This window comes from Eretmochelys imbricata, chromosome 8 (genome assembly GCF_965152235.1).
Source record: "Eretmochelys imbricata isolate rEreImb1 chromosome 8, rEreImb1.hap1, whole genome shotgun sequence".
In the NCBI taxonomy this organism is placed as follows: Eukaryota; Metazoa; Chordata; order Testudines; family Cheloniidae; genus Eretmochelys; species Eretmochelys imbricata.
In genome coordinates this window covers 71,061,415-71,082,761 of record NC_135579.1, presented here as the reverse complement: position 1 = coordinate 71,082,761, position 21,347 = coordinate 71,061,415, and the positions used below count along the sequence as shown (strand labels likewise).

General features: G+C 44.9%; 1 protein-coding gene across 1 annotated transcript in view; it reads left to right on the top strand.

Moving 5' to 3' along the window:
- Positions 1-21,347, top strand: part of LOC144268885 (putative ferric-chelate reductase 1) — a 47,111-nt gene that overhangs the window by 2,574 nt on the left and 23,190 nt on the right. The window contains exons 2-6 of the mRNA XM_077824177.1: positions 12,141-12,339; positions 13,300-13,436; positions 14,863-14,954; positions 15,400-15,484; positions 20,654-20,839. Of these exons, the coding sequence (XP_077680303.1) occupies positions 12,141-12,339; positions 13,300-13,436; positions 14,863-14,954; positions 15,400-15,484; positions 20,654-20,839 (699 nt within the window). The remainder of the gene's footprint in view (positions 1-12,140; positions 12,340-13,299; positions 13,437-14,862; positions 14,955-15,399; positions 15,485-20,653; positions 20,840-21,347) is intronic.

Below are 21,347 nucleotides of genomic sequence, written 5' to 3'. Positions count from 1 at the left end.
ACAATCACTATCAGAGAATAGGTATTCTATTCCAGCACAGCAAAATTTTACAGCCAAGTTTTGTTTGTTTATTTCTAAACCTCGGGTGTAAAGTTAGTTAAAAACAGAGAGGTTAGAATGACCAAATCCTCAGCTCGACTACAGCTGGAATTAGCCAAATTTCAGGCTGAGGAAAGACAAAGGGAACATGAAAGACAGATAGAACTCATGCGGCTGAAGAAGGAACAAGAAAGGGAGGCAGAACAACACCAAGCGGCTGCTCACAGGAGAGCTATGGAAGCGAGGGACAAAGAACTGGAGGAGAAGGAAAAAGAGAGGAAGTATGTGGAGGAGATGGAGAAGATAAAGGCTCAGCAGAATATCCCAACAAACCCTAGTAATCCTTCTCCAAGTACCACTTCCCATCCCAGAAAGTTCCCCACCTACAAGGCAGGCGATGATACTGAGGCCTTCCTAGAAAACTTCGAAAGGGCCTGCCTTGGGTACAACATCTCTACTGACCAATACATGGTAGAGCTGAGGCCGCAGCTCAGTGGACCCTTAGCTGAGGTGGCAGCTGAAATGCCTAAAGAACACATGAACAAGTATGAACTGTTTAAATCCAAGGCGAGAGTCAGAATGGGGATAACACCCGAGCAGTCTCGTCGGAGGTTCAGAGCCCTAAGGTGGAAACCAGACATGTCATTTACCCGACATGCCTACCACATTGTGAAACATTGGGATGCCTGGATATCAGGAGCAAGTGTTGAATCTCCAGTAAATTTGCCCTTCCTAATGCAAATGGAACAATTCTTAGAGGGTGTTCCTGAGGAAATAGAAAGATACATCCTAGATGGGAAACCCAAAACTGTAATCGAGGCAGGAGAGATTGGAGCCAGATGGGTGGAGGTGGCAGAGAAGAAGAAAACTGGTCGCAGTTGGAGCAGAGACCAGAAGGGACCACCCCAGACCACACCCTATTACCGGGGGCCGCCCAAAGCCCCACCTACCTCCCAAAGAACCCTCCAGACCCCTTATCGTCCTGCCACCCCGTTCTCCAGCAACCCTCCTCACCCCAGTGACCCGTCAGCTGGACGATGTTTTAAATGTAACGAGCTGGGGCATGTAAAGGCCAACTGCCCCAAGAACCCCAACAGATTACAGTTCATTGCACCGGAATCACACCAGAGGTCCACAGGCCCAGATACTTCCCAGATACCCTTGGAGCGGAGGGAAACTGTGAGTGTGGGCGGGAAGAAGGTCACCGCATGGAGGGACACCGGAGCACAAGTGTCAGCTATCCATGCTTCCTTAGTGGACCCCAATTTAATCAACCCAGAGATCCAAGTGACGATTCAACCCTTCAAGTCCAACTCTTTCAATTTGCCTACAGCCAAGTTGCCTGTCCAGTACAAGGGCTGGTCAGGAATGTGGACTTTTGCAGTCTATGATGATTATCCCATCCCCATGCTGTTGGGGGAAGACTTGGCCAATCATGTGAAGCAGGCCAAGAGGGTGGGAACGGTCACCCGCAGCCAGGCTAAACAAGCCGTGAGGCCTAGCTCTGTTCCGGAAACTGCTATCAGGACCCAGTCAGAGGTGATGGACCTGGACCTCAGGCCAATGTCTGCAACAGCAGTAGTGGATCCAGTCCCAGAGACCCAGACGGAACCAGTCCCAGAACCGGAACCAGCCGAACAACCAACACCAGACCCAGTGTCAGCACTGAATCCAGTACTTGCAACCTCAACACCAGAGGGCCCCACCGACCCTGAACTGGCAGCAGCTGATAACCCAACACAAGAGGCTCAGCCGGAGCCTGAATCCCAACATAGCGCACCAGCGGAGAGCGGTGCACAGTCAACAGAAACAGCTCCATTCCCTATATCGCTTCCAGAGGGACCAAGCCTAGGTCCACAATCCAATGAGGGACTGATGTCTCCAGCATCAAGGGAACAGTTCCAGACCGAACAGGAAGCAGATGAAAGCCTCCAGAGAGCTTGGACGGCGGCACGGAGCAACCCACCGCCTCTCAGCTCTTCTAATCGATCCAGGTTTGTTGTAGAAAGAGGACTTTTATACAAGGAAACTCTTTCTGGTGGACACCAGGAAGACTGGCATCCTCAGAGACAGTTGGTAGTTCCAACTAAATACCGGGCCAAGCTCTTGAGCTTAGCCCACGATCACCCTAGTGGCCATGCTGGGGTGAACAGGACCAAAGACCGTTTGGGGGGGTCATTCCACTGGGAGGGAATGGGCAAGGATGTTTCTACCTATGTCCAGTCTTGTGAGGTGTGCCAGAGAGTGGGAAAATCCCAAGACCAGGTCAAAGCCCCTCTACAACCACTCCCCATCATTGAAGTTCCATTTCAGCGAGTAGCTGTGGATATTCTGGGTCCTTTTCCGAAAAAGACACCCAGAGGAAAGCAGTACATACTGACTTTCATGGATTTTGCCACCCGATGGCCGGAAGCAGTAGCTCTAAGCAACACCAGGGCTAAAAGTGTGTGCCAGGCACTAGCAGACATTTTTGCCCGGGTAGGTTGGCCCTCCGACATCCTCACAGATGCAGGGACTAATTTCCTGGCAGGAACTATGAAAAACCTTTGGGAAGCTCATGGGGTAAATCACTTGGTTGCCACTCCTTACCACCATCAAACAAATGGCATGGTGGAGAAGTTTAATGGAACTTTGGGGGCCATGATACGTAAATTCGTAAATGAGCACTCCAATGATTGGGACCTAGTGTTGCAGCAGTTGCTCTTTGCCTACAGAGCTGTACCACATCCCAGTTTAGGGTTTTCCCCATTTGAACTTGTATATGGCCGGGAGGTTAAGGGGCCATTGCAGTTGGTGAAGCAGCAATGGGAGGGATTTACACCTTCTCCAGGAACTAACATTCTGGACTTTGTAACCAACCTACAAAACACCCTCCGAACCTCTTTAGCCCTTGCTAAAGAAAACTTACAGGATGCTCAAAAAGAGCAAAAAGCCTGGTATGATAAACATGCCAGAGAGCGTTCCTTCAAAGTAGGAGACCAGGTCATGGTCTTAAGGGCGCTCCAGGCCCATAAAATGGAAGCATCGTGGGAAGGGCCATTCACGGTCCAGGAGCGCCTGGGAGCTGTTAATTATCTCATAGCATTCCCCACCTCCAACCGAAAGCCTAAGGTGTACCATATTAATTCTCTAAAGCCCTTTTATTCCAGAGAATTAAAGGTTTGTCAGTTTACAGCCCAGGGAGAAGATGATGCTGAGTGGCCTGAAGGTGTCTACCACGAAGGGAAATGTGCTGGTGGTGTGGAAGAGGTGAACCTCTCCATGACCCTTGGGCGTATGCAGCGACAGCAGATCCAGGAGCTGTGCACTAGCTACGCGCCAACGTTCTCAGCCACCCCAGGACTGACTGAACGGGCATACCACTCCATTGACACAGGTAATGCTCACCCAATTAGGGCCCAACCTTACCGGGTGTCTCCTCAAGCTAAAACTGCTATAGAACGGGAGATCCAGGATATGTTACAGATGGGTGTAATCCGCCCCTCTGAAAGTGCATGGGCATCTCCAGTGGTTCTAGTTCCCAAACCAGATGGGGAAATACGTTTTTGCGTGGACTACCGTAAGCTAAATGCTGTAACTCGCCCAGACAACTATCCAATGCCACGCACAGATGAACTGTTAGAGAAACTGGGACGGGCCCAGTTCATCTCTACCTTGGACTTAACAAAGGGGTACTGGCAGGTACCGCTAGATGAATCTGCCAAGGAAAGGTCAGCCTTCATCACACATCTCGGGCTGTATGAATTTAATGTACTCCCTTTCGGGCTGCGAAATGCACCCGCCACTTTCCAAAGACTTGTAGATGGTCTCCTAGCGGGATTAGGAGAATATGCAGTCGCCTACCTTGACGATGTGGCCATATTTTCGGATTCCTGGGTAGACCACCTGGAACATCTACAAAAAGTCCTTGAGCGCATAAGGGAGGCAGGACTAACTGTTAAGGCTAAGAAGTGTCAAATAGGCCTAAACAGAGTGACTTACCTTGGACACCAGGTGGGTCAAGGAACTATCAGCCCCCTACAGGCCAAAGTGGATGCTATCCAAAAGTGGCCTGTCCCAAAGTCAAAGAAACAGGTTCAATCCTTCTTAGGCTTGGCCGGTTATTACAGACGATTTGTACCGCACTACAGCCAAATCGCTGCCCCACTGACAGACCTAACCAAAAAGAAACAGCCAAATGCTGTTCAGTGGACCGGAAAGTGTCAGAAGGCCTTTAACAAGCTTAAAGCGACACTCATGTCTGACCCTGTACTAAGGGCCCCAGACTTTGACAAACCGTTCCTAGTAACCACAGATGCATCCGAGCGTGGTGTGGGAGCAGTTTTAATGCAGAAAGGATCTGATCAAGAATTCCACCCTGTAGTGTTTCTCAGCAAAAAACTGTCTGAGAGGGAAAGCAACTGGTCAGTCACTGAAAAAGAATGTTACGCCATTGTCTACGCTCTGGAAAAGCTACGCCCATATGTTTGGGGACGGCGTTTCCACCTGCAAACCGACCATGCTGCACTGAAGTGGCTTCACACCGTCAAAGAAACTAACAAAAAACTTCTTCGGTGGAGTTTAGCTCTCCAAGAGTTTGATTTCGACATCCAACACATCTCAGGAGCTTCTAACAAAGTGGCTGATGCACTCTCCCGTGAAAGTTTCCCAGAATCAACTGGTTAAAATCGTCCTTAAGATGTGGAAAATATTGTTAGTCTTTATGTACTTGGTAGTATATTTAGAGATGCATGTGTCTTATTAACTCTGTTTTTCCTAGAGCTCCAGAAAGAAATCCCAGCCAGTGTTTCACCCTAGCTGAGATTTGGGGGGCGTGTCATAAATATAAGGGGAAGGGTAAACCCCTTTGAAATTCCTCCTGGCCAGGGGAAAGCTCCTCTCACCTGTAAAGGGTTAAGAAGCTAAAGGTAACCTCGCTGGCACCTGACCAAAATGACCAATGAGGAGACAAGATACTTTCAAAAGCTGGGAGGAGGGAGAGAAACAAAGGGTCTGTGTCTGTCTGTATGCTGCTTTTGCCAGGGACAGAACAGGAATGGAGTCTTAGAACTTTTAGTAAGTAATCTAGCTAGGTATGTGTTAGATTATGATTTCTTTAAATGGCTGAGAAAAGAATTGTGCTGAATAGAATAACTATTTCTGTCTGTGTATCTTTTTTGTAACTTAAGGTTTTGCCTAGAGGGGTTCTCTATGTTTTTGAATCTAATTACCCTGTAAGATATCTACCATCCTGATTTTACAGGGGGGATTTCTTTATTTCTATTTACTTCTATTTTCTATTAAAAGTCTTCTTGTAAAAAACTGAATGCTTTTTCATTGTTCTCAGATCCAAGGGTTTGGGTCTGTGGGCACCTATGCAAATTGGTGAGGCTTTTTACCAAACCTTGTCCAGGAAGTGGGGTGCAGGGTTTTGGGAAGTATTTTGGGGGGAAGGACGCGTCCAAACAGCTCTTCCCCAGTAACCAGTATTAGTTTGGTGGTGGTAGCGGCCATTCCAAGGACCACGGGTGGAATACTTTGTACCTTGGGGAAGTTTTGACCTAAGCTGGTAAAGATAAGCTTAGGAGGTTTTTCATGCAGGTCCCCACATCTGTACCCTAGAGTTCAGAGTGGGGGAGGAACCTTGACAACCTGCACATCTACTAAGGTGATATGTGCCAGCAATGCCCCTCTGCCATGTACATTGGCCAAACTGGACAGTCTCTACATAAAAGGATAAATGGACACAAATGAGACATCAGGAATGGTAACATACAAAAGCCAGTAGGAGAACACTTCAATCTCCCTGGACACTCTACAACAGATTTAAAAGTAGCCATTCTTCAACAAACAAAGTTCAAAAACAGACTTCAAAGAGAAACTGCTGAGCTATAATTCTTTTGCAAACTTAACACCATCAATTTGGGCTTGAATAGGGATTGGGAGTGGTTGGCTCACTACAAAAGCAATTTCCTCTCTCTTGGTATTGGCACCTCCTCATCAGTTATTGGGAGTGGACCACATCCACCCTGACCTAATTGGCCTTCAACACTGGTTCTCCACTTGTAAGTTAACTACCTTTTCTTCACGTGCCAAATATATTTATGCCTGTTTCTGTAATTTTCACTCCATGCATCTGCAGAAGCGGGTTTTTAACCCACGAAAGCTTATGCCCGAATAAACCTATTAGTCTTTAAGGTGCCACCGGACTCCTCGTTGTTTTTGTGGATACAGACTAGCACGGCTACCCCTCTGATACTCTGTTTCTTTTGAAAGGTGAAAATGGAGAGGGCTTGTGGCAGGGATGCCATTTCAGATTTGGGTGGAGGGAGACTTTAACCATGATTCCAGGGCATATTTAGGCACTTGAAAACTCTAGTTTATTGGCAGATAACTTAGCAGTTAGTTGACAGGAGCACTGTATCTAATTCCTATATAAACAAAAGAAAATTAAATATTAGACCCACTCAGCTCTAATACTACCATCTAATACTGACATCTTGTGGCAAGTCACTTAAGGGACAATGGTTAGGTTTAAAATTTTACTTTGTTAATAACTCTGGGGAGAGAGAGAGACAGAGAGAGGCCCCATCAGGACTCCTTGGCTCTATCTCAGCTCTGGTAGGGGAGTTGGGTCTAGTGAGTTACAGAACAGATAATCATCAAGTGATTCATCCCCTGTTGCCCATGCCCAGCTTCTGGCAAACAGAGGCTAGGGACACGCAAAACATGGTGTTGCATCCCTGCCCACAGGCTAATAGCCATTGATGGACCTATCCTCCATGAACTTATCTGGTTCTTATTGGAACCCTGTTATAGTTTTGGCCTTCACAACATCCCCTGGCAGCAACCTGTGGAGCTTTACTGCAAAAAAAATTTTTGTTTTAAATCTGCTGCCTATTAATTTCATTGGGTGACCCCTGGTTTTTGGGTTATGTGACGGAGTAAATAACATTTCCCTACTCAATTTTTCCATTCCATTCATGATTTTATAGACCTCTATCATATCCCCCTCCTTAGTCATCTCTTTTCCAAGCTGAAAAGTCCCAGTCTATTTAATCTCTACTCATGCAGAAGGTGTTATGTACCCCTAATCATTTGTGTTGCCCTTCTCTGTACCTTTTCCAAATCCAATATATCTTTTTTTGAGATGAGGTGACCAAGTCTGCATGCAGTATTCAATATGTTGGTGTACCATGGATTTATATAGAGGCATTATATGATATTTTCTGTCTTATTATCTGCCCCTTTCCTAATGATTCCCAATATTCTGTTAGCTTTTTTGATTGCCACTGCACATTGAGCAGATGTTTTCAGAGAACTATCCACAGTGACTCCAAGATCTCTTTCTTGAGTAGTAACAGCTAATTTAGACCCCATCATTTTATATGTATAGTTGGGATTATGTTTTCCAATGTGCATTACTTTGCATTTATCAACATTGAATTTCATCTGCCATTGTGTTGCCCAGTCACCCAGTTGTGTGAGGTCCCTTTGTAACTCTTTGCAGTCAATTTTGGATTAAACTATTTTGAGTAATTTTTTATCATCTGCACATTTTGCCAATTCACTGTTTACTCCTTTTTCCAGATCATTTATGAATAGGGTGACCAGATGTCCCGTTTTTAAAGGGACAGTCCCATATTTAAGCCCTCCTGTAGGTGTCCCAACTTTTTCTTAAAAACAGGCAACTTGTCCCATATTTACTGTCTTCCTCCCCCTCCCCCCAAACAGTACTGGAGCATCCTGCTGCTGGCAGGGCCGGTGTAACCACTAGGCGAACTAGGTGGCCGCCTAGGGCCCCAAGATTTGGGGGCGCCAAAAAGCGGTGCCCCTCAATATTTTTTTACACTATTGCTCCAGGCGGGGGGATGCTGTGGCTGGCAGTGGCAGGGGAAACAGTGCAGCCAGCAGCGCCTCCCCCTGCTCCCGGGGGGCTGCCAGCCAGGGTGGCACAGCCAGACACACACCAACACCTTCCTGCCTCTCAGAGAGACTGATGCAGTCTGGTGCTGCAGCTCCTGCTTTGAGCCAGCCTCTCCCTCCCCACTCCCCAGCCCTCTTCACCCCCGGTATCTCCTCCTCCCCTGCCCCGAGCAGCGCCCAGCCCAGGACTCACCACTCTGTGTCTCTGCCCAGACTCAGAGCAGCCCCCACTCCCGCCATGCCCCGACAGGGGAAGCAGCCCGCTGGTAGTGCTCCCCCTGCCACAGGGGAGCCAGCCCCTCTGCCCTGCGCCTTGCAGCCAGGGGGGACTTTTGAGCGATGAGATGGCTGAGTTGCCAGCTGGCTTTTTCTCTCTTGGGGATCTTGTAGATCGCTGCTCTCCTCTTCTTCCTGGGGGCGAGGAGGAGACTAGAGGTGGCAGGACCCGAAGGGCAGACACCAAAGGTAACGAGCACCCGCTTCTCTTCAGGGACTGGTGGCTGGGGTCCAGCCCGGATCGGCGCAAGGGGGCTTTGTAAGAGCAGTGTGGTGTGTCCAGCTGTCCCGCAGGCTAGAGCCCCTGCAAGTGGCCGCAGGGAAATGCCCCGAGCACACGTGCAGCTTTGAGAACATTCACATGTGGGAGAACCACTTCGTTCGGTGCCCTCCCTGCCCCTGTGCTCATGCTGTATGCCAGGCTTGGGGAACTGGGTGCCAACTTCTTTGCAACAGTTTCCCAGTGAAGTCCTTTAGGCTCTTACTTCCCTTAGAGAAGGCAACCAAACCAGGGCATGATGCAACTGAGAGCATCATCACCAGTGGCTTACATCTATCCATTTAACTCCTACCACCATCTCTTCCTGCCCAAAGGAGCAGGAGGAGCGAACAGGATTGCACGGTAGCCTAGCCATAGACGAAAGGCAAGCAGCGTTTGCTGTGATAGGACTGGAGATTAGCTCACTGGTTTCCTTGCAATCTGCAGGAGTTTTGCCTGAATAAGACCTGAAGTGCTCAGCATCTCTGAAAATCAGGCCCAGAATGACACTGACGCCTCTGCCCTGGGCCAGAGGCTGAGTAAGGGGCTTCAGCAGCGATTGGCGTGGGGCAGAGTAAAGCAATCAGGACGGTCATGATGGAGGCTGGAACTCTGTCCTCGCGTCACACCCATGGGAAGACAGGCCTTCAGATACCGCTCCTGCCTGCATTGCACTTTCCAGCCCAGGAGCAAGGAACCATTTCACACCTTAGCGCTGTGGGGAGCTGAAGCCCAGAACGGGGAAGTCACTTGCCTGAAGTCATCCAGTGAGTTGGTGCCACGGTGGAGAATAGAAGCCAGATCCCAACCCCCAGCTCTGTGCTCTGATCCCCAAAACAGTCCTTTCCAGATCCATTGGGAGGCGGGGGGGAGGGACTCTAGCCACGTGCAGGAGACCCAAGGCCATTTATTTTCATTAAATATGTAGACTAAATAATTAAATTAATTTTCAAGCCGAACGTGTATTAATTCTAAAGAACAATGCCACATTATGCAGTATTCATTTTTGAAAGTTTATAATAAGTGATGATCTGGGAGGTGCAAGGTGGAAGTTTCACCTAGGGCGCAAAATATCTTTGCACCGGCCCTGACCACAGGAAGGGAACCTCACGGGACAGGAGACCCTGGAAAGGGGATAACTGTTGGGGGATAAAGGGGACTATACTGTGGCGCTGTAAATAAAAGCACAAGGGTGAAACACTGGAAGAAGGTGTGAGGAAGCTTATTTTGCCAGCCTGGGCACAGGGAAGAGAAGGAGGAAACCTGTGCAGACCCTGTGACAAGAATTCACATTTTCTAATGAAAAGCAGTTCTAGAGAGCAGGTAAGACATTGTAGTCTGGAGAAGCATTACTGGCACCTGAGAGATGTTATACCAATAAAATAAAAACCAGCAGGATCTTATCAAAGGGAAAAAGGCAAAATACCACATTTATTGTGAATACAGAAAGAATCATAGTAAGCAGTTAGTTATAGCTATAACATTCCCTTCAATCTCATATTTATTCACACATTCATTCATACAAACACACACACACAGGTTCTGCAAGGTTGTTATTATAGTTACCGGCCTTAGAGTTGCTCATGCCAAGCCACTGGCCAGGTGGCCTGGACATGAGGAGGGAGCAGGGCCTCGTCAGATGCTCATCTGATGCTCCTGGAAGTTGGTTTGCAGAATCAGACCCCAAAGTTCTCACTTTCTAGAGTCCATTTTTATAGGAATTTCTTCCTATGCCAGTCTATGGGAATTGCTTCATTATGCTGTTGCTGAATCAATCAGCAGATGGCACATTCCTGACGGCTCCGTGCTGCTAGATGTTATCTTGTTCTTTGGTTCTCCCATTGTTGAGGCTGTTGCGTGGATTCCAGTCTGCCCTCCGGGGGTCCTCTGGTTATTTCCACTTGATGCCTTCTTCAGCCGATGGACACTGGATTCTTAGGCTGGCACCTCCCTGATCATTCAGTTATTACCCACACCAAGCATCCATCCACATACATCCTCTGTCTCTATTTTAATCACAATTGTTAATACAACAAAAGGGCGGGGGGTCTCTGGGTGCTGTTTCTGTTGTTAGAGTATTGCTTTGAGTCTCTCTGTCTTAGAATGTACTAACGCAATTAGCAGCTTGCAAGTTTCACACATAGAGGGAGAGAAACAGTACCAAAAACCAAGAGACCTCTTAATTAGTAATACCCTGGAATTTAAACTATGGGGAATCAAACTCATTTGTGATTTTAATACAGAACTTCTTTAATATGATCCAACAGAGAGATTTAAAATTTGCAAGTTGAATCTAGAACAGAGGTGAAATTGAGCAGGACTCTGGTATTTGGAAACCTGGGAGGAACATCAGCATATGTTCTTCTAATTTTTTGGGAAGAGGAAGGATAAGGCAATCTAGAGCTAGTGAAATACATTTGAGAATGAAGATCTTAGGCTACCAGGAGAGACATAGTGGGAAGAAAAGCAAGGGAGACAAAATTTGACAAACCGTGTTCTTATACAGCTGCCATCATAAACTAAATAGGTCCATTTAAATTCTGGTGGACAGTATCCTAGAGAAATGGAGCCTTACAGAAAGGAGCATTAATAAATCATTTATATTTTTAAATTAAGTACAAACACTGTCTTAAATTCCCTAATAATTTTAGACACTGAGACAATAATTGGATCGGGAGTTTCAGGACTGTGGTAACAATATGCAGATCTGTGAAGGGAAAGTTGAAGAGTAATCCTATATTACTCTTCAGTAACTGGTCATGCTATCTGTTGTTCTAGTGCACAACAACATGCTTGATAGGATCATTATACCTTTGTTTTAAAATTTCTGCTCCCATGAACCATGAATAAAATACTGCAGCCAGTGTTTGTTTTGCAGAGAATGCATGCACATACAATTTAAATTACTTAGCACAGTGAGCAGATTTTATTTTTAATTCAATTTTCTCTTTAGATAATATCTTCCCAAAATTGAAAAGGGAAGGAAACAGTCTTTTCAAAGACACTGTGGTCTGCGTTGGAATTAAGCTGTTACACTACTTGATATTTTGTTATCTGCTCCCCTGGTGGGGCTGATTTAACTACAAGTGTGTCCTTTTTTCTTTAAAACCATTTAACTTAGGACTGCTTACAGAATATTGGTTGGTTTGTTTTTTCTGTAGACTATGTCTCTGATCAAACTGATGGACCAATTATAGTATTCAGTGGTTGTTTGAGAAAGTGGATGTAGACTGAAGAATGTTACCAGGCCTACTTTAGAAATGAGATATCTAGTTGGTGTAAAGGTCTTGCTTCAACAAGTTTATATTCATATTATTATTGTAATTATATTCCTTTCTAGAATAATGATTTTCATCTTTTAAAAATATTGTCCTATATAAATCACATCTTGTGAGTTGGAAGTGTTTCCAGGTTTGTCCTATTTAGGTATGATCAGAAGTCTGAACCCACCTAGGAGTGAACAATTGATAAAATTTTATTATGTTGGGTTTTTTGCTTAATATGAAACTCTTAACGACTTCCAATAAAAGCAAGTGGACCAGACCCTATATGTCATGCACATGCAAAATTCCTATGGATTTCAGTTCGACTATTGGTGTGCAAGTAGATTTTCAGCAAGTACCTGTGGGGTTTTTTTTAATTATTTGCTTCTTCCCTACAGATGGAAGACTGGATTTACTGTCTCTTTCTTTTTTGTGCGGTGTTTTCTGCAAGGGTCCTTGGTTTTCCACATGGAAAAATCAGCCCAGCTTGTGATTCCATGTTACCTAGTCATGGTAACTCTGTTTCACAAACTACCTCAGCACCTTACAGGATCTCCATATCCAGCACTTCATTTGACCCAGGAAACAAGATCACAGGTAAATTAGAACTTTGAATAATTTGGAGTGTCTGGATGGAATGTAAATGAATGTAAAATTTTTAAAGAAATATCAAAGAGGCTCATTATTTTAGCTCACTGATTGTGGCCATTTCAGTTGTATTACATTGCACTGTGCAGAACCAGAATACCATTATGGTTTTTACAGTGTCTTGTGCTCTCCCCCAGCAATCTAGCCTTCAGAATTCCAACAACATGGGACAAGACTGAGCCCTGTTCACAGGGGAGAAACCTCCTACAAGCCTCTAGTTCATCTTTGTTTGATTTAGCCATGTGTCCTATTTTATTGATTTGGTTTTAGATATGTTTAAAATGTGCCTTGCATGGTCTTCAGGTGCTTTTACTTTAGTTATGTAAATACACATAGCTCTCTCTCTGCCTTTAGATATCTTCTTTGTTCTTTGTATTTATAGATCACAAAATTACAAACATTCCGCTTGCAGGAAATCTGCTGTTGTATGTAACTGATAATACAGAATTAAGGGGTCGAATCCTCAGTCTGCAATTCTTATTTTCTTCATTATCAAGGTTCATATGTTCAGAATGCAATACACATTTTCACAAACAATACACAATTCCGCTAGCATCAAACCATCCCTCTCTCTGGTAAGAGGTGGAAGCAAGCCATACTATTTCTTAGAAAGGTTATTCTTAGTGATACGAAGCTGAATGATGCTATAACTGGTTATTACTTTCACTGTCTTATCTTGTATGCGGTGCTGTTGTAGCCATGTCAGTCCCAGGATATTAGAGAGACAAGGTTGGTGAGGTAGTATCTTTGGACCAATTTCTGTTGGTGAGAGAGATAAGCTTTTGAGTTTATACCAAGGTCTTCTTCAGGTCATCATTCTTACTAGACAATCTCATGAAAGAGAGTGAGTGACAGTAGCTAATATTTAAATTGACTATTTTAAGTAACTTCCATATCTTTTTCCCTCAGTGACTCTACAAGCAATTGACAATTCCAATTTTAAAGGATTTTTACTGCAGGCCCGAGCAGTCAGAGGAGATGGTATTGTTGGTACTTTTCAAATCATAGATCCAAACACGCAAGGTATTTTGTGTAACCAAATTCAGGTATGCGGTCACATTTTAAACTAGTTTGTTGAACTCATAAGATATTTTCCTTGCATTGTGTAAAAGATATGATAAATATTGTCTTTTTGCATTACAGGTAACACTAAATGTGATCTGGAGGCAGCTTCATGCTTTCTAAAGTGTTTAATTCTGCTAAATCACTTTAAAAATAAAAGATGTATACTAGTTTTTCTGTGATGTAGACTAACGCCTGTGAGAGTAGTAACAAATAGGGCTGGTTGGAAAAGGTAACAGTTTTTGTGGGAAATACTTTTTAATCGTTTTCAAAATATTTCAAAATTTTATAACAGAAATTTCAGTTTTTGAAAAGCAGAAAAGTTTCTGGGTTTGAGTGCTCCCCCACCCCCTTTTTTGTTTCCCCTATAAGAGGAAAAAAGGGGACACGGGAGAAAACAAACTAACAAAAAAAAAAACTGATTGGGGGGGTTGAAAATGAAACCAAAGTAAAAAATTATTTGATTTAAAACACAACTAATTTTTTTTCATCAAATTCTTTTGGAATTTGCCTTTGAAAAGCCTTTTGTCATTGTTGAAAAAACTTGACCCATGGAGTTTTTCAGGAATAATTACTCCATGGGTAGACAAGCCCTGAGAACTGCATCCTGGGCATCCAGATTTGTGTGTAAGTGATTTCTGCATCAGATGTGCCTAGTTTGTTCTAACGGCCAGCTTTGCAAATCATCTGGGCCCAGAGAGCCAAGCGGAGTGGGTTTTTTTATGTCCTGCTTCGGAGTGAGTGCAAACAATTGCATATTAAAATCATGTGTGTTTTTTCCTATTTCTGTGAAAAAGCACAATTACTAGGTATGTAGCTAGTCTTGTTTTCTAGCACTTTGAATCTGGACAGAGGCCACAGTACTTCTTTGACCTTAGGTACCAGGCCTAGGTCTTACATCATTAATGGAAAATGTACCCCTGTGATTCCACCTGCTAATCTTTGATTTCAGGCAATTGCAATTGAAAGCGTTTAAAGATTATCTTCGAGGAGAAGGCAGTTTGGGTTAGATATTTTTACTGTCAAGGGAGGAGATAAATGTTTGGAAGCCACTGTAGGATTCTTGCCCCTCTGGCGACTGGACAGGGGACTTTGTATTTTACTTTCCAGCCCAATAGCTGCTGGTCACTCAGCAATATAATGGTATCAGAGGAAACTGCCTGCCCTCTCATTTCCAGGGTGATTTAAATTATCTTTGCTGCTGTTGATGCCTGGGAAGAACATTGTACTGTTCAAAGGGAATAGTTGGCTCAGAATGAAAGTATGAGTGGAAGCTCTAAAAGTCAGCCAGCTTGAACCAGTTAATATCCTGGATCACTGCTTCAATGAGAGGAGGACCTCATGATATTTCAGGGGGAAAAGTACATTACTTTCTTTCATTCGAGCATTCGGCTTGGTTTTTAATTGCAGAATTCTGCAATGAGTCACACAAATCGCAACAGCAAGCAAAATGTAACAGCAATTTGGGTAGCACCACCAGGCACAGGAAATGTACAATTCAGGTACGTTTTTGATTCCTAATATACTAACATTTCATAAAGAAATTAATTTGCAGAAGGAATAAAATCTGTTAGATTTTGCAAAGGACTTATCCTTAGCAGTATTGTAATGAAAGTGATTTGAGATTTTCCCATAATTTTTAGTACCTCCCTGGCCTTTGTTTCATTTCTAATACTTTTAAAATATGCTGGCAAGATGAGGTTTCATGTTTAGTTTTGTCTTATCATAAGTAGTTACTGAACAGTGCTTTCCCAAACAATGGACACCCTTAAGGTTAAATCCCACTTCCATCTCTAAAGGTAAATGCCTTTATCTATTTGAAAAAGTCAGGATTGATTACTGCCAGCAAGATGTCTGATATATTTAGAAACGTTACTGGTGCCTTATCAGAACATTTCCCAAAATAATGCCTCAAAACGATGCGTGTGGTGTTTGTTTTGTTTCTAGAGCAACTGTTGTTCAGAGTTTGAGTGTTTTCTGGGCTGATGTCAGAAGTCAAACTCTTGTGTCTTCCAGCTCCCCTGTTGACTCAGTAAGTTGTTTCATTTTGATATGATTGTGAATATATTGTTTCACAAATATACATAATAGTGAGTCAAATGAATGAATTTGGGGCAATTTTTCCAGGAAACTTTTGGTGAGAGGTTTATTAGAGCTAAACTCCTAAGATTATTATGTTTTCTAATCAAATGAACTAAATTTAAACTTAGATGTTTAATTTGCTTTTAGTCCATTTTAAATACCTTTATGATAGTGATGGTGATTTCACTTAATTGTAAATATAACTCTTGTAGCTGTTGCCTCTTGGGCAAAATCTGCAATAGCTGGTCTTAGAATAGCAAAGAAGGGGAATAGAAAAGATGTTGTAGGCCAGGACTGAGGTGATTTGATAGAACTACACGGGGAAAGAGTGTATAGCCTCTGTCTGAACCAGACCTGTCTTAAACCGATGGAATTGGCTTTTCATGTACAGAAACCCTCCTGTCTACCCTCATGGCATTCCTTCAGATTTCTGTTGCTGTCACAGTACACCTGCCTAAGAGTGGCACAGATGGTGTTTCCAGGGAAAGTACCCTAGAGGATCTATTCTTTAAACTGCTGCCTTAATACTCAGATCTGATGTGCGGAACCTCCAGACCATTTCTACCCATGCCATCCATTCAGTGTGGAACTAGATCAGTGGGCCCTGCTAAAGACTCTTCTGTCTCTACTCTCTCTCTAATCCTCAGAAGGCAATCAAACATACAGGACCTAGTGTGACCATGTAGTCATACTATTTGAATTTTAAAGCTTCAAGTTATTTGTCTCCATTGCTTTTTTTTTTCTAGTGCAGCATGTCCTGGGTCATTGTGAAGGGAGGGGTTTGCATCTCACCACTGATATGTGGACCGCGGTTCAGGCCACTGACTACATGTTAGCAGCAGCAGCGCAGGCAACAGGTCTGCCCTCAGTCAGCAGCATACCTCACTGTCGGGGCGTGAGTTTGGACAGCCCCACACTTGCAGGGACATGGAGAACCTGTGTGGTCTCTCAAAGGAGTGGCTAAGGCCCTTTGCTCTCTCTGCTGAGGTTGTGGCAGCAAACAGTGAATTAAATATCGCAAAGGCAGTGCATGATTGTGGTTTCCAGCGTGTTTCTTGCGTTGCTCTCTGCCTCAGTCTGGTTTGTAAGGGAATTTCTGAAAGGGGATGCCCAGTCCAGGGATTGCTCTCAACAACCAGGAAGATCTGCAGCCATATCAGCCGATTCTGAGCAGTGTGCCGCAGCCTTACACAGCCGCAGGCTCACTCTTTCTGCCAGGCCACCAGACGAAGCAGGAGGTGGTGACCAGATGGAATTCCATCTTTTACCTGCTGGAACGTCTGTATGGGCAGAGAGAAAAGCTGTGCTAAAGGTGGGGAGTCATCACAGTCTGGGAGCAGCTGTTTCGGTAAGACCATGCTTCAAGTGGCCTGGCTCAATTTGTATTTACTTATTTATTTTTGGCCAAGGTACTGACCCCTGGTGACCTCCCCTGATCTTTAAGCACTGAGAAGCTGTGCAAGTGTTGTACATCCATGGGCCCACACAAGCACAGACAGACATCAGCTTCCACTTGTCACCCTTCCACTGACTGCTCTAGAAGCTAATCAACATCCAGTGGCATTTTGGTGAGGCTCTAAAGCTGGTCAGAGGGAGTGATATGGGAATGAGCCAAGAAATTTCCTTGCTCTTCCTGCTGGAGAGAAAACTGACTCATGGAGAACCTCTTCCATCAACAGAGCGACAGGGGAGTTGTCCTGTCTGCTCTTCTGGGTAATTGCCATCTCCAACCCATCAGGGAGAAGAAGCACTATTTGATGGCAACATGTCTCAACCCCTGATTGAAAGCACCATGGCTTCCTCCATCTCAGATAAAAGGGAGGCTGAGGCAGCCATACCTGACTTTAAAAATCATCTGGGAAGCATGAGGGCTGAAGTCATTGCTTGTGGCTCTCCAAAACGTGGGCCACAGCATTATCCCCACCAGGAGGCTCAGACACTCTTCAGTGCCAGCAGTGAAGAGGGATGTGCGACCAGAATTGCATCCGCTGGCTGTTGCCCACCTCTCCTATCCACCATCATGCTGGCATTTGGAGCGCCTCTTTAGTGCACCGGGCAGTACAGTTTCTGACAGGTACACGTCTCTCCACAGGGAAGGAGGAGAGACTATCATTCATCCAAGTGAATAGAAACTGGCTTCCCCAGAAGCACACCCTGATGGGAAGATCCTGAGGCCACAGCAGGAGAGGAGGAGGACCCTGCTGAGAGCCTAACCTCTTATTTGTGTCTAGACCCAAACCCTTCCCTTGTGAAATGATGCAAGTGGAGGGGCTTACTTCAGTGTCCATGTTGGGACTTGCAGAATGGGCACATAACAACACAGTCAGACACCAGTCCTGGTACCATCATGTGGAATGTCATTTATTTTATATACTGCATCCTCATACAGAAAGAGAAAGGGACCAGCCTGCCAGCTGTACATATAGAGGAATGAGAGACAGATTATATCAAGAGCCTCGGGGAAGTGTGCTTGCAGAGCACCTGCTCTCAGTGATGCTGGAACAGTTTTTGGAGTAGGGGTACTGAGCTGCACCCCTCTTACCCCTGTCTGTGCCCCTTGAGCTGGGGCCGGGAGCAGAGATGCAGACAGAGGTAAGGTGGCGGAGGCTGGGGCCACAGCTGGGGGGCGGGGTGCGGAGCCCTAGGCATGGGGCCAGTAGCCAGGACCCCGGGACTGACGGCCAGGACCCCAGGCATGGGGCCAGCGGCTGTCTGGGACCCTGGAGCCAGTGGATGGGACCCTGCATGCGGGCCAGCAGCCGGGACCCTGGGGCCAGCAGCAGAGTCCCTGGGTGCAGGACCTGTGGCCAAGCGGGACCCCGGGGTCTGCGGCCAAGCAGGACCCAAGGCCAGCAGCAGAGCCCCCGAGCAGCAGCGGGGCTGGCGACTGGGACCCTGGGTGGCAGGGGTGCAGGGCCAGTAGTTGGGACACCAGGTGCAAAACCTGGGGGTGCTGCAGCAACCCCCTGCACCCTTACTTCCCGCGCCTATGCCTGCTGTACCTCTCTGATCGTCTTCCTTTGTTATACAGTTTACGGGAAATTTTAAAAATACCTTTTTGGGGGTTTGGGGTGGTGTGTGAGCGCAAACTCCTTTTCCTCCACTTTACATTATTTAAAAAACAAAGTGAATGTGAAAACCACACAGGGGTGGGGTCCCACTAGATTAGATTTGTTAATTAGTCAGTGAGTGAACAAGTCAGCACTTTTTTTTTTTCTTTTTTTTTTTAATTTCTCTCACACCTGCTCTGGCTCTGGTTTCAGTGTAGAAATCCCAGAGTAGGTGGGTCAAGTGTACTGGGAGGATTTTCTATCACCTGTCTGAGGCCATGATCGATAGTAGAATTTATGGTTAAATTTCCCATTTGTTGTTTTAGAAATCAATTTCCTTAATAAAACAAAAGTGTGTTTAAAATGAGAGGTTGGCTCCCGAATTGTTTCATTAAGTTGTTTTTAGGAGCATAATGAAGGAGTGGCGATCAGGGATTGGGAACACCCGCCCTCACGCTCCAAAGCAGGAGGAAAAGACTCTAAGCAAAGTGTAGCAGTTGTGAGTGTCAGTAATATCACACGCGCAATGCAAGTGAATACTGTATGCAGTCAGGAGTCAGCAGCGGCATCACACAGTGTTAGGGAGCAGGAAAGAGGCCCCTGCAAGGGGCTAAATGAGCCATGTGGCAGCAGTGTTTATGCATGGAGGCCACACAGAGCTGTAAGGTGTGTGGCTAAGAGCCATTTTTATGCTCTGGTAAGGGAGGGCAATTATGTTGGGGAAGGTGTTCTAGGCCCCGTGTTGCCAACTCTCATGATTTTGTCATGAGTCCCATGATAATTGTTTTCTTTAAAGCTCCAGTTCTAACGATTTTAACCTTCATTAGAAAAAGTAAGCTTCCAGCTCTTGGCTCTGGAGAAATGTGATCCCAGTGCACCCTAAAGACTCAAAAAGCAGAAGGAAAATAAAGAACTCAGAATCTATCATTGTTTATGTGATCTCCTGATTTTAAAGCCAATCTCATGATTTTTGGTGAGCCTGAATCATGGCTTTTGGACATTTGGGGTTGGCAATGCTGCTGCTAGGCCCCAAAGAGCAGACAAATAGAACTAACGTGAATATTCACGTTATCATTGAACAACTTTTTATGTTTATACTTTTTAAAATAAGAAATAAAAATTAAGGGAGGGGAGAACCATCTCTCCTGGATCCATTAGCCTTCCTCCTTTAAAGGAGGACTAGAACCATCCCCTTCTACTAGGACAGAGGGTAGATGGGTTCCAGAGGATGGAGCTTGGCTTAACAGCCAGTCTGTAGGCTCTGCCTTCTATTTCAGGAACCCCTTCCATCCTGCAGGCATTGGGCATGGAGGTGCTGTTGGGTTACGGATAGAATGTAGGAACCTGTGAAGGAGCAATCATCTCCCATCAGGCATGTCCCCAGGTAGCAGTTAAGGGAACATCCTGTAGATGCAGGACAGCTGCAAATATCCAATAAGCAGTGGCAGACCAACTGGCAGCATCTCTGAACAGGGTGTGGTGGGGTAGCTGGTGCCGTGGCTACCTCTATAAAATGCCACAGAGGCCCTATGATGAAGACATCAAGGCAAATAAAGACTGCCTAAAAACAAGTCTTGCTGGGGCAAGTGGAGTTTGGTAGGCAGCTCACCTAGGAGCAGGGAAACTCCAGTTTCAAACCAAGCGTGTCAGGCTTGAACAGCCAACCTGGAAAGCTTGTCCAATAGATATGGTCACACCAACCCTCAATAAAGAAGTGGCAAGGAAGAAGAAGAGGATAAAAAAGAGGAAAATGTTCCAAACAGCTGCAGAGTTGCTGGCCATCCAAAAGCCAGCATCTCCACAGAGTTACAACAACAAAATATCTGAGATAAACAGTTACTCCCTATTCTAAGCATAGGGAGATATGGTGATATCAAATGTTCTTTAAGGTGGCAACAGTTCTACATATAGATCTACCTATTTTATTTCTCCTAACAGGTGAAGAGTTGAAAGTGAAGTTTTGTTTTGGTAAATAGGAGACCGTAGCTTAATTTAGATAATATTGCCTAATTAATATTGGTAAATTTAACTTACAATCTAATAGTTTTTCATGCTGTTGTAAATTACAGACCTCTGGACGTAAAGGCTGTGGCACACAGAAGTTCTGTTTCAGCAGTCCCACTGGGTGTGGTCTGGATGATCCAAACTGTTATTTCATGTCTTCTGAGTCACTAGGTGGTGATGCTTTTAAATTTGAAATGAGCGGCTTTTCTGATGGATATATAGCCATTGGGTTTTCTGATGATACACAAATGGTAAGATACTATCACTGAATACACTATTGGAACAAGAACAAAGTTCTGTTTTGCAAACTGCGGAAACTTGACAATGAACTATTCAGTGATTACAGTAGAGAGACAGGGGAGACCTGCAGAGCAGGACAGTTCCATTATTTTTAGCAAACCTAGTAAGAGTGTTGATTATTCACAGATTCCAAGGACAGAATGGACCTATCTGATCATCTCTTCTGACCTCCTGTATAACACAGGCCATAAGAACTTCCTTAAATTAATTCCTAGAGCATACCGTTTAGAAAAACATCACATCTTGATTTAAAAGAATGATGAAGGATCCACCATGACACTTGGGAAATTGTTCCAGTGGTTAGTTAACCTAAAATTTACACTTTATTTCCAGTCTCAATTTGTCTAGCTTCAACTTCCAGCCATTGGATTGTGTCAGACTGATAGACCTATAATTACTGGGGTTATACTATTTACCCTTTTTAAATATTGGCACAACACCAGATTTCTTCCAGTCTTC